Source organism: Podarcis vaucheri (assembly GCF_965113315.1).
Source record: "Podarcis vaucheri genome assembly, chromosome: 17".
Taxonomy (NCBI): Eukaryota; Metazoa; Chordata; class Lepidosauria; order Squamata; family Lacertidae; genus Podarcis; species Podarcis vaucheri.
The window spans coordinates 21,249,155-21,265,350 of NC_138755.1; the positions used below are offsets into that span (position 1 = coordinate 21,249,155).

At 40.2% G+C, this 16,196-nt stretch overlaps 1 protein-coding gene across 4 annotated transcripts in view; it reads left to right on the top strand.

Moving 5' to 3' along the window:
- The window catches only part of KDM4C (lysine demethylase 4C), a 198,468-nt gene that overhangs the window by 86,150 nt on the left and 96,122 nt on the right, over window positions 1-16,196 (top strand). For all 4 annotated transcript variants that reach the window (XM_082204636.1, XM_082204639.1, XM_082204638.1 and 1 more), the window contains exon 10: window positions 13,784-13,974. In XM_082204636.1, the coding sequence (XP_082060762.1) occupies window positions 13,784-13,974 (191 nt within the window). The remainder of the gene's footprint in view (window positions 1-13,783; window positions 13,975-16,196) is intronic.

A 16,196-nucleotide genomic window follows, 5' to 3' on the forward strand; every position in this document is an offset into this window, starting at 1 on the left:
GCTTACAGCATATCTAAAAACATAAAACAAACATTATTCGAAGTTCCTGTTCTCTACTCACATATTTCTCCTTTCCCTTATAGTTTTAAGATGTTGCTTTCATTAGTGTTTTTGATTCTGTGTGTGTGTGTTGTTGTTGTTTAGTCATTTAGTCGTGTCCGACTCTTCGTGACCCCATAGACCAGAGCATGCCAGAGCACTTCTGTCTTCCATTGCCTCCCGCAGTTTAGTCAGATTCTGTGTGTAGCTCAGTACATTAAATACATAGATCATGGAATCATAAAATCATAGGGTTGGAAGGGACCCAAAGGTCATCTAGTCCAACCCCCTGCAATGCAGGAATCTCAGCTAAAGCATCCGTGACAGATAGCCCCCTCCATGTTAAAGATAAGCTACTGTTCCAGGAGAGAGCTCATTCATTATTCGCACCATCTTTTATATCAAGCATTATTCCTTTTAAATATATTTTAGTAGAAATAACAGTACATTATACCCTAGTGCAAAAAAACTTAATTCCTAACTAAGCATATGCTGCTGAATTGTCTATTTAAAGATGGAACAATGTGGTAATAATTTGGTGAAGTAGCATCTGCGCATAAAATAACGTGCTGATTACACTGGAACAGTGAATGCAAAAGTTTTATTCCCACTGTTTTGACATCATCAGAAAGCTGTTATCATTCCTCTGTGGAATGTTAAAATTTAATGATCTAATTTAGCCATATCATGTGTAGTGTAAATAAAAAATAACCCTATTAACTATTCAAAATTCTTGCCACGCAATCTTTTAAGTACTGTACTTCAAAATGGTATTTAAACACCAAAACAATGTTGAAAAGGGCGGTGGGGAGAAACCTCTGAAACATGCTTAGATCATTTTCTTCTTTGTTTGCAGAAGAACATTTCTCACACAAAATGAGTATTATCTTTGATTAATCCTGCAACATGCTTGTAGGTCGGAGTTGCATCGCTGCTTCCTACCATACAGATTTCAGCAAACACACAGGATTTTATATATTTATTTGGGTGTCCCTTGAAATTACGATTGAGAAATGAGAATGGAGAATGAACTTCCAAAGGGACTTCTCAGTTAGAGGATTCTTCATTTGGAGAGAAATTTCCACAAAGAAGCATTGCACAAACATACCGGTAATTTCCCATCCTCTCCATCACTCTCTGAAGTCCTGTGCCCACCCCCATGTAGTCCTGAGAATTCCCCAGGTCTTCAAAGCAGATGGGGGGGGGCATGTGAGGAACTGAAAAGGGGAGGAAAGGAAGAGGATGTCTTGTTGCAAAAGTGGAAGTGCATTCTGCTTATTGGTAGACACCATTAGATAGACTGATATTTATTACATTTTAGATTTCTTACACTCTCTTAGGATTCCTCTGTGAGCAAATCAACATTCCTCCCTTTTCACATACTGATGGGAAATATTGGCCAATAAAGTAAAATCTGATTTGATTTTAAATTGAATGTGTTATGAATACATTAAAAGTATCAACATATGTATCTAAGGGCTTCTCCACACTGGAGTTACTGTGTGTTTGTAGTTGTTTGTGTTTCCATTTAATTTGCGTATTTCCATACGATGCTATCCTCTAAACACCACCTGTCTTGATGCTTCCCCCCTGTAAATTCAAGAATAATCTGATAAATTGGTGGGGAAACAGGCTCTAAACCAATCTACTCGGAGTTGCAGAAAATTTGCTTTGGTGCTTTGGTGTGGTTGGATCAGTTGTCACTTTCTGCTACTCCCATTTCCAGGCTCACTATTTTCTTAATGCTTTCATTTATTTTCTGCCTGTGCTTGTAGGTATTTCTGGTGCACTTTTGCTTGAAGGATCCCGAAAACTGCACAAGCAAATTTACAATTGCCTAATTGTGTGCTTTTGCACACCTCTTGTGTGGCGACTTAAAACCCCCCCAAAAAACAAGGCTTCCACACTGCATGCATACCCTGTTGGTACGAATATAATGGAATCAACAAGTTAGAAGGCAGGGCAAACGAAAAAGGGTATGTCTGATGGTATGAACAAGAAAGACTGAAGTTGCTTCTCATAGACATGTTCAAATAAGTCCAGCATAATTTGAATAGGGGAAATGTGGATTAACAGCAAAATAAAGCTCAAATGTGGAATAACTCGTAAATGTGGGTTTTAAAAACGCTCTTGTGCTGTAGGATGATATCAAGAAACTTACCTTTACAAGAATTAGAATTAATAGATCATCCAGGTTTTGCACCCTCTTTTCTTTCTGGCCAAACCAGCACCTGTAGAAGCAGCAGCAAAAGAAGATTGATTATGAAATGGTTTTTTAAAGTTAGATCAAACTATTTAGACCAGGCACAGGCAAACTCGGCCCTCCAGATGTTTTGGGACTACAATTCCCACCATCCCTCACCACTGGTCTTGTCAGCTAGGGGTCATGGGAGTTGTAGTCCCAAAACATCTGGAGGGCGGAGTTTGCCTATGCCTGATTTAGACCCTATTCCACTGTGCTAGCTTTTAGGCAGCAAGAACCCCTGACTGAGCTGCACTGAAGTGCCAGCACTCCAGATGGCCAGAGAGGGAAGCTGCAGCTACCAGCCTAGCAAGGATCAAAGGACACAAGGAGCTCATAGGATCTCGTTTTTCCATCTTCTTGAACAAGCAGAGTGGTATAGAAGGACCCCTCTTTCCTGCTGGATATAGTTTCTAAGTAGTGTGTGCTGTGTGCTTGGTTGGGTTATTAGAAGGGGAAACCAAACACTTCTACTGCCACTGGATTCTTCAAAGTCTTCTGCAGAAGGGGTGCAAGTACTGTTGCCCTCAAAAGAGAGAGAGAAGTAAGATTTGCTTTGAAGAACCCACTACTGGTATCTTGCTTTGAGCCCTTCCTCCCATCCAAACTGTACCCCCAGTCCTGTGGTATTGAATAAATGTGCATGAGCAGCTTCTGGAAAATAATAGTCACTGGATTTTTGTTTGCATTTGGAAATACATATGAAAAGGTCTTCTGTTGTCACAATAGAAATGGTAGCATGTTGGGGAAATTGGGGATGGGGGTGCCTATATACTGGTGGCATAGGGAAGATATTTTATTATTTCTTTTGAAATCAGGAGTTGGAAAGTAGAGGTAGGAGCCGCTAAGGCTTACAATGTCTTACCTTCCAACACTGACTTTATGCCAAATCTATTTTATTCAGAATTACAGCGGAAAAGTCTGTTTCATATTGATTTTTGCTCTCTACTTCCAAACTAAGTTTTGCACTCTAATTTAATCTGTCAAATGGCCAAGAGAATGACTTGCACATTTTCTAATGGATACTTGTTCACAATTCATATTCTGAACGTAGAATATATTTCTGCACTTTCCTTTCTTGACAGTGAATAGACCACAATAGGCAGCCACTTTCCCCGACACTCATAAAAGCGTTGTCGTGTCGTGATTTCCTTTTTACACATTTATATTAATAGCCTTACTTTCTTATCGTTACTGTATAGGGTGTACAGATGTCTATTCTGGCACAAGAAATCCAATTGGACATAGAGAGGTAGAATTGTCTTAGAATGGTCTTTACTGCCTGCCAAAGTACTGAACTGATATCAGCTGTTTTATTTATGCTTGATTTCCGGATAACAGCAATATGTTCTAAAATATTCCCTTGGAAATCTGTGAGCCTGAGAGATGATTATACAGTATAGTTGAAAAAGGATGTGTATTGTGGAACTGCCATTTTAAAAGAACACTTTTTAAAAAGAAAGGGGTGATTAATGGGCATTTAAAGACTAAAAAACAGCTTGCATGCTGTACAAAACATTTTGCCCAATCTTATCAGTTACCTTCATCCTAGATATACAGTGAGACACTGAAAGCTGGCATTGAGACAGAGACATAATTTTATAGTGAACTTGCATATTATCTTGAATTCGGTATAAGTTGAATTTATCTAGTTTCTGCAAGGATGGAGCATCGCATATTTTGTAGATAGAAAAATGCAGTTATAACAACTCTCACGGTTTTTGTGTATACATATCCAAGTTCTGTGAACAATGTGATGAATAAATTAATGCAGGACTTTAGAAAACCTTTGCTAAGAAGAGTTTTATTGTAGATGTGATAATAGAGAAAAAGCCTTCTAACTGATTTTTTTCTCGGGAAAACAACTATGTGCAAATTATTTTGTTAAACAGGGTGATTTTTTTGGGTAGATCATAGCAAAAAGAGGGTGGTTTTTTGTTTTTGTGTGTTTGTGTTTAAGTGTTTCAAGTCACACTTGCACATTACAGTCATACCTCTTGTTACGTTTGCTTCAGGTTGAATCTTTTCAGGTTGCGTCCTGCGACGACCTGGAAGTAACGGAATGGGTTACTTCTGGGTTCTGCCGCTCGTGCATGCGCAGACGCAGCGAATTGCAACCCGCACATGCGCAGACACAGGTTTCGTTCTGCTCATGATGCGAACAGGGCTCTGGAACGGATCCCGTTCGCATCCAGAGGTACCACTGTACTGAGGGTGGGCGGGGGTATCTTCACTTCTTGTGCATTATCTGTTTGATTTCCCCATGCCTGCAGTGCTTCCCCTGAACTCCTGTTCATGAAATTGTCATTGTGTATGTACTGTCATCTGATGCACAATGGCTGTCTCAGATCTCCACAACTCAGCTTAACTGCAAAGTGGATGTGGCTTGTGTTTTCAGATCAGATGGAAGCTGGTTTGAAGGAAGACACACTAGACAGCAGTATTTCTCAAGAAACTACAGGATAGATATGGATTGTGGCTAATGCCATGTGTACACAGCTTCAAACACAAGCAGTGTGCCAGAGCCAGAGTAAACAGTAATGTGTACAGCTGTGGTTCTCTGCTGAACCATGTTAGAATTTGAAGGGAAGTGTTGGGGGGGGCAGGGAGGGCTATGTGTTGCAATAGACTTATTGTTTGTTTCATTAATATTCTTTTTATTATTTAGTTTTTGCATTCAGAATTCCATATGCCAAACAACAAGAAGCCGTGTAATAAATTATACTTTTCTACCTGAAGGCATTTATATATAGTTAACTTTAATGAAATCTGTAGCTTGTTTTGTGTTTGGGTAACGTTGTTCAGAGAATTTCAAATGGCAAGGGTTTGAGTTAATAAGACAACATCCAGTTGCAACAGTTATGATTCAAAATTGTTTTAATTGTTGAAGCTTGTCGAAGTGTGTAAGGAAAAATACCTTTCACTTCTTAAAAATGCAGTATTCATACCTGCCTTTATTGAAAAGCGGATGCATAGCATAGCAAAACAATATTTAATGTTTGATCAGTCCCTAGATAAGTTTTTTCACAATGTTCAGAAACTGTATTTACATTTTCCCTTTAACTTATATATGAGAATGTGTACATGCTATTTGAGACTTTTATTTTTAGCTATTGTTAGCAATACAAAGCAAATCCATAAGGAAGCCATTGTTCCTTAAACAAGTCATTAGATATCTACTTGGACTGGCTTCTAATTTAAAATTGAGGACGTTAGAGTCAGGATGGTTTATTCTTAGAAAAAATGGCTTCTCTCTGGCCCATAACACACTTTTATTCAAACCCTAGTCTCTGATCCAGCACTGCTTCAAGACAGCAGCACCAGAAGTGGGAGAAAAAAAAGGAAGCAGGGTGTTTAAACTAGATATATGTCCATCTGGAGAGAAAAGAGGTAGATGTGTAGGAAAAGAATCAGGATGACTACCCGCCGTATTCTAATCAACTTCGAAGGCAAACCCACAGTGATAGCCCTCACCATAGAAATCAGATGATAATAGTAAAGTTATCTTAAAATTTCCTCCTACATCAACACAGCAAAGCCTTCTCTGTAAAAGTAAGAGAATTTTAGTTCCTTCTTATTCTCTGGACTCATGCATTGGTCAGTGTTCTTCCATACTACCTCTGAAAGGCACAAAAGAACACCCACAAATTACTCCAATCAATGTCTGTTGTTGTTGTTTGTTGATTAGTCGTTTAGTCATGTCCGACTCTTCATGACCCCATGGACCAGAGCACGCCAGGCACTCCTGTCTTCCACTGCCTCCCGCAGTTTGGTCAAACTCATGCTGGTAGCTTCATCAATGTCTGTAGAAACACGCAAACATATTATATAAAGGAGTAGCACATGTATTTCACTCCCTGCTAGATGTTTGAATCCCAGAGATTGTTCCATAGTTCATCAGCAGGACCGTCTTACCCATAGGCGCTAGGGGTGTGGGGCACCCGGCCAGGCCAAGAGTCCGGGGATTGGGAAGAGCCAACAGCCGCTGCTGAGCGGAGCAGAGCCTGTCGGAGCGTAGCAGCTCTTCTACTGTGGGTGAGCGAGGCGCTGAGGCAGCCAGCTGGCTCCGTCCTCCTGCATGCCTGGGATTGGCGGTCGGTCGAGAGGCCCAGCTCACACTGCTCACACGAGCCTCGGGCTAAACTATTGTTGCGCTGGGCTCTGCTTGCGCCCCCCGCCCCCAGGCACCCGGCCCCGGCCTTGCTCTGCTGCTGCTGCCACCACCTCTGGCTCCTCTGTTGTTGCTGAGGCGGCCGGCCAAGGCCAACAACTTTGGGGTCCCCCCTAAAAAAAGGTTGACAACTCTGGGCAACCTGTGTGTGTGTGTGTGTGCCGGGTGGATCTTTGCACCCTGGCGCCGCATATGCTTAAGACGGCCCTGTTCATCGGTATGAGTGGGAGCCAGATACGTATCCCAATAAATCATCTGCACTCTTTAAACCCCCTTGCAACTTTAAGCTTCCTATTTAATGTGATAAAACTATAAGCACAAGTTGTCAGGATACATGTATTCTCTCTGTTGCTTTGCAGTGAGCATGTTCGCTTCCTAGTGTGTATCGAGACAAAGGATTTTTCAAGGAAATGGCTAAAAGAAGTCAGTCCAGTTTTTAAGTGCAAGTTGTAACCAAGAATAAAAGCTATTATTCAAGTGGGAAGCTTATCATAGGAAGCTTATCAATCTGTAGAATCTACCTTGGCGGAGGCAAATAATGCTGCTGTGTGTAGTGCTACTAGTCACTGCTCTAGTCAGTCAGCTACGCTGTCTTCCAGGATATTTTGTGTTTTCTATTTTCTCTCCCACTCCGTTTTCCATTCCCCACACCCCATACCAGGCATCTAGGTTTCTGTGGCCACCGAGCACGCTCAGTCCTCACTGGCTATTTTTGGGATTGCCCCCTTTAGATTTCCGCTAAAGATTTGTGTGTGTACTACTGCTGATAGCACACATGCACGGTTATGTGTGGATGGTGCTGCTTTCTCTACATAAACTACAGTACTTGAATCTGAACTTCAGAAATGGAGGGAATGTTTCCTCTCTTTTCCATTTAGAACTATAAAATTTGAATTCTCAGGTTTTTTTATTATTGGAAGCTGTTGTATTCTAGTTCTGCTACTTAATAAGGCTGATCCCCACCCTTCAATATTAAATTATCACCAGATTTTTTTACCTGTGAATACCAATGGAAGCCTAAAGAGAAGTTAATGGTTGTGATTCTAGATCAATGATTCCATACAGAGTTGTTTTTTCAGACAGTTTAGCTATCCATCTGTCCAGCTACCCATCTATCTATCTATCTATCTATCTATCTATCTATCTATCTATCTATCATCTATCATTAAATACAATATTTCATGTTTCTAAGCTGAAATGCTATTTATTTAAGCAACCACATGAGGCCTGATTTGGGCACATTTTGACTCCAATAAACGCTGAAATTGACACGCAGTGCAGATCTTTCTACAATTGTTTTTACAAAATCACTTCATTTTGGCAAACAGTTGTCATAAGTCTTTCAAATTTTATCCACCTGGGAAGTGGTGATGAGAGTACAGTAGTGGAAACTCTTGTTAACATGTTTAAGCAGAGATTCCTGCTGCCATCTCATTTTGCAATGTGTCACTTTAAACGCTTTCACCATCTATCCTTTATCTTAACGAGGCATTCATTCCCTGACTGTAGGTCCTTCTGCACTCCAAATGGTGCATCTATAGACAAGAGGCAGGTATTGGCAAACTTGGGGCAACCAAAGGCTTGCAAAAATACAAAATAACTTTAGGGCCTGGGATGGGGGGGGGGAAGGAACCAAAACACACAATGAAGACTGAACATGTTCAGTGGGCACAGAATGCTGTGGGGAACCAAAAACTGTGAGGTAAGTCATGGAGTAGTCTGAGAAAGGACAGGACTGGCTGGCTGGAACCCTAAACAGGAGTTGAGTCATTTGGAAAAGAAGACCAGGGAGATGGGGAATGACTGGTTGGTTGACTGGCTGGTCGAAAGAGGCAATTGAAGAGGAAGGCACACAGCAGCCCCAGAGGTTTCAATAATCAGATATTAACAGAGGTTCACTCACAAGCCAAGGAGCGTGGAGGCAGCAAGAAGGAGGATGTTGGATGGGCATTTATATTTCCTTGTTTTCCCCCTCTGTTGTCCTTTGTTCCTTTTCTTGACTTATCTCTCCCCTTCTTAGAGAGACAAGCAGAAAAGGATGGGGGAAGAAACATTTTGGCTTGTTTCCAGTGCCGGTCACATTAGTCTCATGTTTGTCATGACTATTAATTTCAGTGGGTCTACTCTAAGTAAGAGTAGCATTGGTTGTAGCCAATATCCACCGTGATTCAACTAAGCTGCTTTGTGCAAAGAACAAGGACCACTCATGCAATGGGATTTCCCCACTACACGTCCAGCACCCCCTGTACCCTCTAAATCTGTTTGGGAGGGTTAGGGAAAACCCCAGTGCAGGCTGAGAGGCATGCAGTGCGAAGAAAACAAAGTCTCTGTTGCATGAACAGAGTTCATTCCATGCATCGATAACCGCATTGAATTTTACCCCAAGATACAATGCGAGTACTGTAGAGAGAACCATCTTATTGGTTGCATAAGTCATTTTGTGGTTCACACCGAGAAGCTATTTTTAAATTGTCCCTAGGATATTAGGTTTTCCCCCCACCCTGAGTTTAAAATTTGGGAGGAAAAAACCCTGGAAATAAGTGGGAAGCCTAGCATTTTTATTTATTTTTGTGTGTGACTCGTGAACATAGTGTACTTTTCAAGGCTTTTTACCAAGAGAACACTTGTTTTATTGAAGCCTGAACAAATGATAGCTGATACCAAAGGTTTCTGCGGCACTGCCTACAAGTTGCTGGAAGGTCAGTGTAAAAATATATCACTCTGATTCTGCTAGGGAAGAATGGCTATTGTTGCAACATGCTCTAAATCCTTTTCACATCTAAGTGGTGCCTGACAAATGTTTGTTCTGTAGGTTATATGGGAAGTGTAATCATCTCCGTTACTGCCCCTGTAACAAGCTTCATCAGGGTGTATCTTGCTTTTGCTTTAATTCTGAAAACTAGTGACTCTAAGTGAAAGTAGTCTTTAACAGTTCGGCCCTGCAGGTTTAGCAATTATTGAATGCCATTTCTGAATCCGACCTAGTAATCTATGGTAGTGAAAGCTTGGATTCATTAGTTGATTGGGAAGAACATATCTAAGAACTCTTTTAGTTGCCTGTTGTTTTTAAATTACTATTATTTATAAGATTTTATTAATCCGTCACAATAAAAAAACCAATATAATCTAAACCAAAACCAAACCAAACCAAACCAAACCAAAAAAAGCACACTAAGTCCTTTTTCACAAGTAAATCTTAACTTGATCCACACAGAGAAAGCTGAACCCTCCCCAGCTCTCACCCAGGAGCTTCCCTTTCTTCTCCTAACCTCCCATCCTGAAAGATCTTCCTTTCCCTGCCTCTCAAACAGGGTCCTTCATCAGCTATCCATCAGCGCTGATCTGCCCACTGCAACTCGAAGAAGAGGCAAACAGCTTCTGCAGGGAACACACTGGCGAAGCAGTACTCAGCAGGGCTTAACATAGTGCTTCCTTCTCCCCCTGCCCTCTTCCAGACTTCATGTATAATTAGCATTTAGAACCCTAATTAGATGTTAGAGCTAGTCTATGATTTGATTCAAGGCCTGGACTGGGGTGGCATGCACAGGCATATCAATTGCACCTCTAGTATCTATGGTCTGACCTTGTTGATTACATATGCGTTCTACTTGTAGGATGAGTTCACAGTACTTTCTCACATGACTGATGGGCCTGGCCTCATCTGGATTTCACTCTGCTTCAACGGATTAATGATCTATGAAACATCAATATGTCCCCATCAATATGCCTTATTCCCATACAACCACCCTTAAAATTTGAATAACTCTGAATTTGACTGGGAACACACATCTATTAAAATCCCCCTTTGAATTGCTTATGGATGCAGCATATTTCATTTTTTGCACATTTGGAGTGGGGGGAATAAATGGAAAATGAAAAAGAAAAAGTTCTACAAAATGCCTCTGTTTTCATTGTCTGATGTGCAGCTTTTATATTTCCAGTCTCCAGTGAATAGAAGCTCAAATATGTATTTTTCAACAAGTGATGTTTTCAATTGGTGTATATGAAAATCTCTGAATAGTCTTAAAACATGGTGTTTGAAATAGGGATCACTGTCTTCTGAAAAACGATATATATATATATATATATATATATATATATATATATATATATATATATATATATATATATACGGTATATATTTATTACATTTTCAGGCTTTACATTTTAAACTGCAACCCTTCTTAGTGTTCTACAATGTTGTCACATCAGAAAATATTCTTGTAAAAAATATTGTGAATAGTTGTAATTTTGAGGGAAAGTTTTTTTTTAAAAGAATTGTTTCACATCTGAATGTTATTCCACGAGGGATGTATTTCATCAATAAATTAACAGTGGCTTATATATTAATCCCTTCTCAAACTGCAGGAAGATGTGAAGTCTCACAGCAAATGCTGTAATCTCATAAGCTATCTTTTATGCAATTGTTTTTCATGTTTGACGTTCATTGTACCTTGAATTTAGAGAGAATTTGATTGCATGGGGGGGGAATTCAGTGCAATTCTTCCTTTGTGAACCCCCATCACTGATGTCAATAGGAGACAAAACAAGTGTGCTGGTCTAATAGCAATGAGTATCATCTTTTTTTAAAACGAATGAGAGTGCTTAACCTGGTCAGGTAAAAAGAGGTATAAAAATAATATGATTAGTTCTGAAATATATCAATTTAATCATATAGCAGCAATTATTACAATGACTCTTCAATCCATCATTTGATTCTAATTGATGGTTGTTATGACATTTGAAGTTTTATTTCTGATGTTCTCTTGTAAGTAAGCAAAATGCATAAGTCTGAAGCATGAATTAGGTGTATTGTGATGGAGAAGTACTGTATTCTCATTGAGAAAATGCACTGTTTAATACATTAGATACATACATAACTGGGAGTAAGTTCCAAGTCAGCAGGATTTGCTTTTGAGTAAACATAAGAGGATTGCACTGAAAGCTTACTTTTAAAAAGAGCAAGGACAGAGATACCTTTTAAATAACTTGTTGCAGAAGTGGAAATGCTAGTGAAAACTGTTCTTATTTGCAGAATATATTTTAACTCTGAAACTTACTTACTTACTTAATTTGTATACATCCCTATACTCTCAGGTCTCAGGGTGGTTACAACATGAAATCACAGTATAAAATCACAAAATTTATAATAAAACCCAAAAGGGGCCCGTTCTTATGTTGCCACCTTCCAGACCTCTCATAGAAGAGGCCCACAAAGAACGACCTCAGAAGATGATCTCAGGGTCAGGTTAGGTTCATATAGAAAGAGGCAGCCTTAGAGGTATTGCAGTCCTGAGTTGTTTAAGGCTTTATAGGTCAAAACCAACACTTTGAATTGGGCCTGGAAACTAACTAGTAGCCAGTGCAGTTGGACTAGGATTGGTATAATATGCTCAAACCCTGGTGAGCATCCTAGCCGCTGAATTCTGCACTAGCTGAAGTTTCCAAACCGTTTTCAGAGGCAACCCTATGTAGAATGCATGTATCTAACCTTGATGTTACCAGAGCATAGACTGTAGCCTATCCCTGTCCAGATACGGGCACAGCTGGGCCACCAACCAAAGCTGATAGAAGGCACTCAGTGCCACTGAGGCCACCCAAGTCTTAAGTGACAGCAAAGTATCCAGTTCTCCTAAACTACATGCCAGTACCTTCAGAGGAAGTGTAACTCCATCAAGAGCAGGCAACCTCCCAGCCATCTAGTCTAAGGAATCACCAACTAACAGTGCCTCAGTCTCATCTGGATTGAGTTTATTTGTTGGCTCTCATCCAGTCCATTATCGAGGCAAGACACTGGTCCAGTACGTCCACTGCCTCATCTGCAGATGTAAAGGAGAAGTAGAGCTGAGTGTCACCAGCATATTGCTGACAACGTACACCAAACCTCCAGATTACCCCAGTGTTTTCATGTAGATGTTGAACAGCATAGGGGATGGGCATGAACCCTGCAGAACCGCACATTGAAGGCTCTACAGGGCTGAAAAAACACTCCCCAAGCAAACCCTCTGGGAACGACCATCCAAGTAGGATCGGAACCACTGCAAAGCAGTACCACTCCCCCCCCAACTCTAGACATCTGCTCCAGAAGGATATCATTGTCAATCGAAAGCTGCTGAGAGGTCAAGGAGAATTAACAGGGACACATTTCCCCTGTCTCTCTCCTGACAGCAGTCATGATACAGGACGACCAAAGCAGTTTCTGTGCCAAAACCGGGCCTAAACCCTGATTGAAATGGATCTAGAAATGTTAGTAATATTTTGTCATTTTCAGTTAGCCTCTAAGGCGCACTCGCGCTCTCTCTCTTAATTAGTTTTTGCAAATACATTTTCCAAATACCACATAACATATCTTATACAATATTTTTAGGACTTCCATCAGCTGCGCCTAATGATTTTCATTCTTCATCACTTCGTCTTGCATTTCATTATTTTCACTATTACTTTTAAAAATCCATAACTAATAGTCCTTTTCATAAATTTTACCTGCAATATTTCATATAGTCCTCCTTACAAAACTTCTTGCAGTCCTACTAGTGTATTCAATTGATTACAGTTGATTTTCAAATAGTTCATATATTTACTCCAATCTTCTAAGAACCTCTGATCCCGCCAGTTTCGAATTCTTCCTGTCATTTTATCTAATTCTGCATAGTCCATTAATTTCATCGTCGGTAATTCTTCTTGCTTCCATTTCTGTGCCAATAGCTTTCTCACTCTTTCTTATACTGCCATGAAAAATAGTTGAGATCCTTGAAAAATGTGCACCATGTATCTCCTGCAAACAATTCAAACATGCATTATTCGGTGAAGGCAATCTCAAGGATGTCTTAGCCAGCACAGACCAAATCCCACAAAGTTTTCATATCATCTAACTTCAGTAGAGGCAGTTTGCTCCTTCAGCAGTAAATTACTGGGTAAAAGACCCTGAATTACAATATTTATTTGAAATAGCCCTTTGTCTCTTCTGTAGAGGCTTCATGTAAGAACAAAAAGTGAATGACTACAGTCTTACAGTAGTCCATGTAGTTGTGGCATATAAATTGATCCCAAATTACAGCATAAATTTAACTGTAATAACTTCAAGGCTAATTAGAATACTGACATTCTAACACATATGTTAACATGAGGGGACTATTTTCTATTGTTTATGCAGACTTGTTACTGTGATAGTTCCATTGGTTATAAATTTGCTGGAGTTCCTCCATAAGAAAAAAAAAATCCATGTACTACTAACAATGACAATTGGGTGGATTTCTTTAATGGTTTCATTTTTGGATTGCCCTCTTTGCATATGAACTTCTTAAAAATATCTAATTTTTTCTTCTTCCCAGTGTACCTGCAGGAAAGACATGGTGACAATATCAATGGATATCTTTGTGAGGAAGTTTCAGCCAGACAGATACCAGCTGTGGAAACAAGGGAAAGATTTATACACCATTGATCATACAAAGCCCACCCCTGAAATGACACCCGAGGTAAAGGCCTGGTTGCAAAGAAGAAGGAAAACAAAGAGATCTTCCAGGTGGTAATGAATGTTTTGCACTCCATATAGTTGAAGTTTAAATATGATATAATTTCTGTTCTTTTTCGGTGCTTCTCTCCCCCTCTCTTCCACTTCTCTCTGCCATTTCCTTTTAAGTTGTTCATTTATTTTAGTCACAGTTAATTTGTGTCTCCTTAAAACCTAGCAGTGAGCTTGAGGGCAAAAGAGTCATATTTCACAATGATAATACTCATTGAAGAAATATATTCATTTTTAAAAGTTTAATGAGAATGCATTACTGAAATTTATATATGTGGAGCTCTGAGCATTAATATAGTATTTGTTCTGTATGAAAATATGCATTTTGTTTTTGCTGAATCCCAGTCCAGAAAAGCATTATTGAGGAGAACTGAGTGAAACACAATCGTTTAGATATTGCAATGAAAATTTCCAAACAAAATCTTTACTTATTTATGTATCCTCGAGTTTGCTGTAGCCTCTGGTAAGAGTCCTATCCAGAGGCAGATACATAGTTGGCAGAATGATCAAAAGGTATTGCCAATACCTGGTTATTTATGCTACAGCTCAATAGTTTGAATTTTCTTATTGGCAGTCCCCCCCCCCAAATATTCTTTTTGTAATTTTGCATTGCGCTCCGTGATGTATTCTTCTGTCGAATCAGAGTCTCCTAACCTTATAATATAAAAATGCTTTGTAAATACTGATAGCAACATAGAATGATAGGTCTCTCTTAGAATTTGTTTTCATTTTGCATTAGTTCTATTTCTCTCTCTCTCTCTCTCTCTCTCTCACACACACACACACACACACACACACACTCTTAATGATCTTGATACAAAGTAATCTGGACATTATCAGTTATCCTTCCTGACCTTTGTCATTCTGATTCTGATTCTATGATTCTATGAACCACCATCACCCCCAAAAAACCAGGCACCGTAAGAATGTTATGTTTTTAACAAATGTGCACTGTTTAATCATCAACCCACATATAGCCTTACATTTACATGTTGAGAACCTGTGGGCTTTAATGTGTGTGTCATATAGTTGTACAATGATGCTCTTGTATTGCTGCAGAGAACTGGCAACTTTATTATACAACTGCCATTTGCTCTTGGCAGAGAAATTATTTCCTTGTCAGTACAACCCTTATTTATCTGGATAGCCAATTTAAAAGTTAAAATTAAAAGTGGAGACATTATAGTAATTATGTTGAAAGTTTTATCAGATGAGTGCATGTGCTGAATTTATTCACTGTGCTAAGCTTGTGGATGCATTTCTGTGCTATTTAATTAGTAGACTTGGCACAAGTGCAAACACAGCAGGAGATGCACGTCCCCCAAATGAAGATAAAATGTTTGTTCAGTTTCACCTCTGCTGTAATATGTCAAGGAAAAAAAATATGATAATTCTGATTCTGGGAATAATATGCCTTCCAAATAGGGTCCCATAAGTATAGGAACAGCAACTTGAGGAAAATAGTGAGGTGATAATGTTTGTGTTCTGGGCGACAGGTTGTGCCAGGGCTGCCGTGGTATGAGAAACTTGTACCGACACAGAAATCACAGCAGGAAATCACAATTTTAAAAATATCTTTGTATGTGCTACTACCAGATAGATGGTTGGCACAGCCAGATCACAAAGCAGCTGGTACCGAGAACAGAGGTACTTGACATTTCATGTGTGCACAAGTCCTAGCATCTCACTGACACAGCAATCGCCTGCACACTCAGCAGTCCCGCAAGGTGTGAGAGAAGCTTACGTTGCTCCATTCTTAACAGCTTAGTGGGTGGGCATGCCAACCCGTTGTTCCTGTGCAGTTTGGAACTCCTTGTCTAAATATTGGAGTCTGTGAGCTTGACCTGCTACTCTCACTTTTCCTGTCGCATAAAGGTAAAGGTAAAGGTACCCCTGCCCGAACGGGCCAGTCTTGACAGACTCTGGGGTTTGTGCGCCCATCTCACATCTATTGGCCGGGGGCCAGCGCTGTCCGAAGACACTTCCGGGTCACGTGGCCAGCGTGACAACGCTGCTCTGGCGAGCCAGAGCCGCACACGGAACGCCGTTTACCTTCCCGCTAGTAAGCGGTACCTATTTATCTACTTGCCCCCGGGGGTGCTTTCGAACTGCTAGGTGGGCAGGCGCTGGGACCGAGCAGCGGGAGCGCACCCCGCCGCGGGGATTCGAACCGCCGACCTTTCGATCGGCAAGCCCTAGGCGCTGAGGCATAGGTTGAGCAT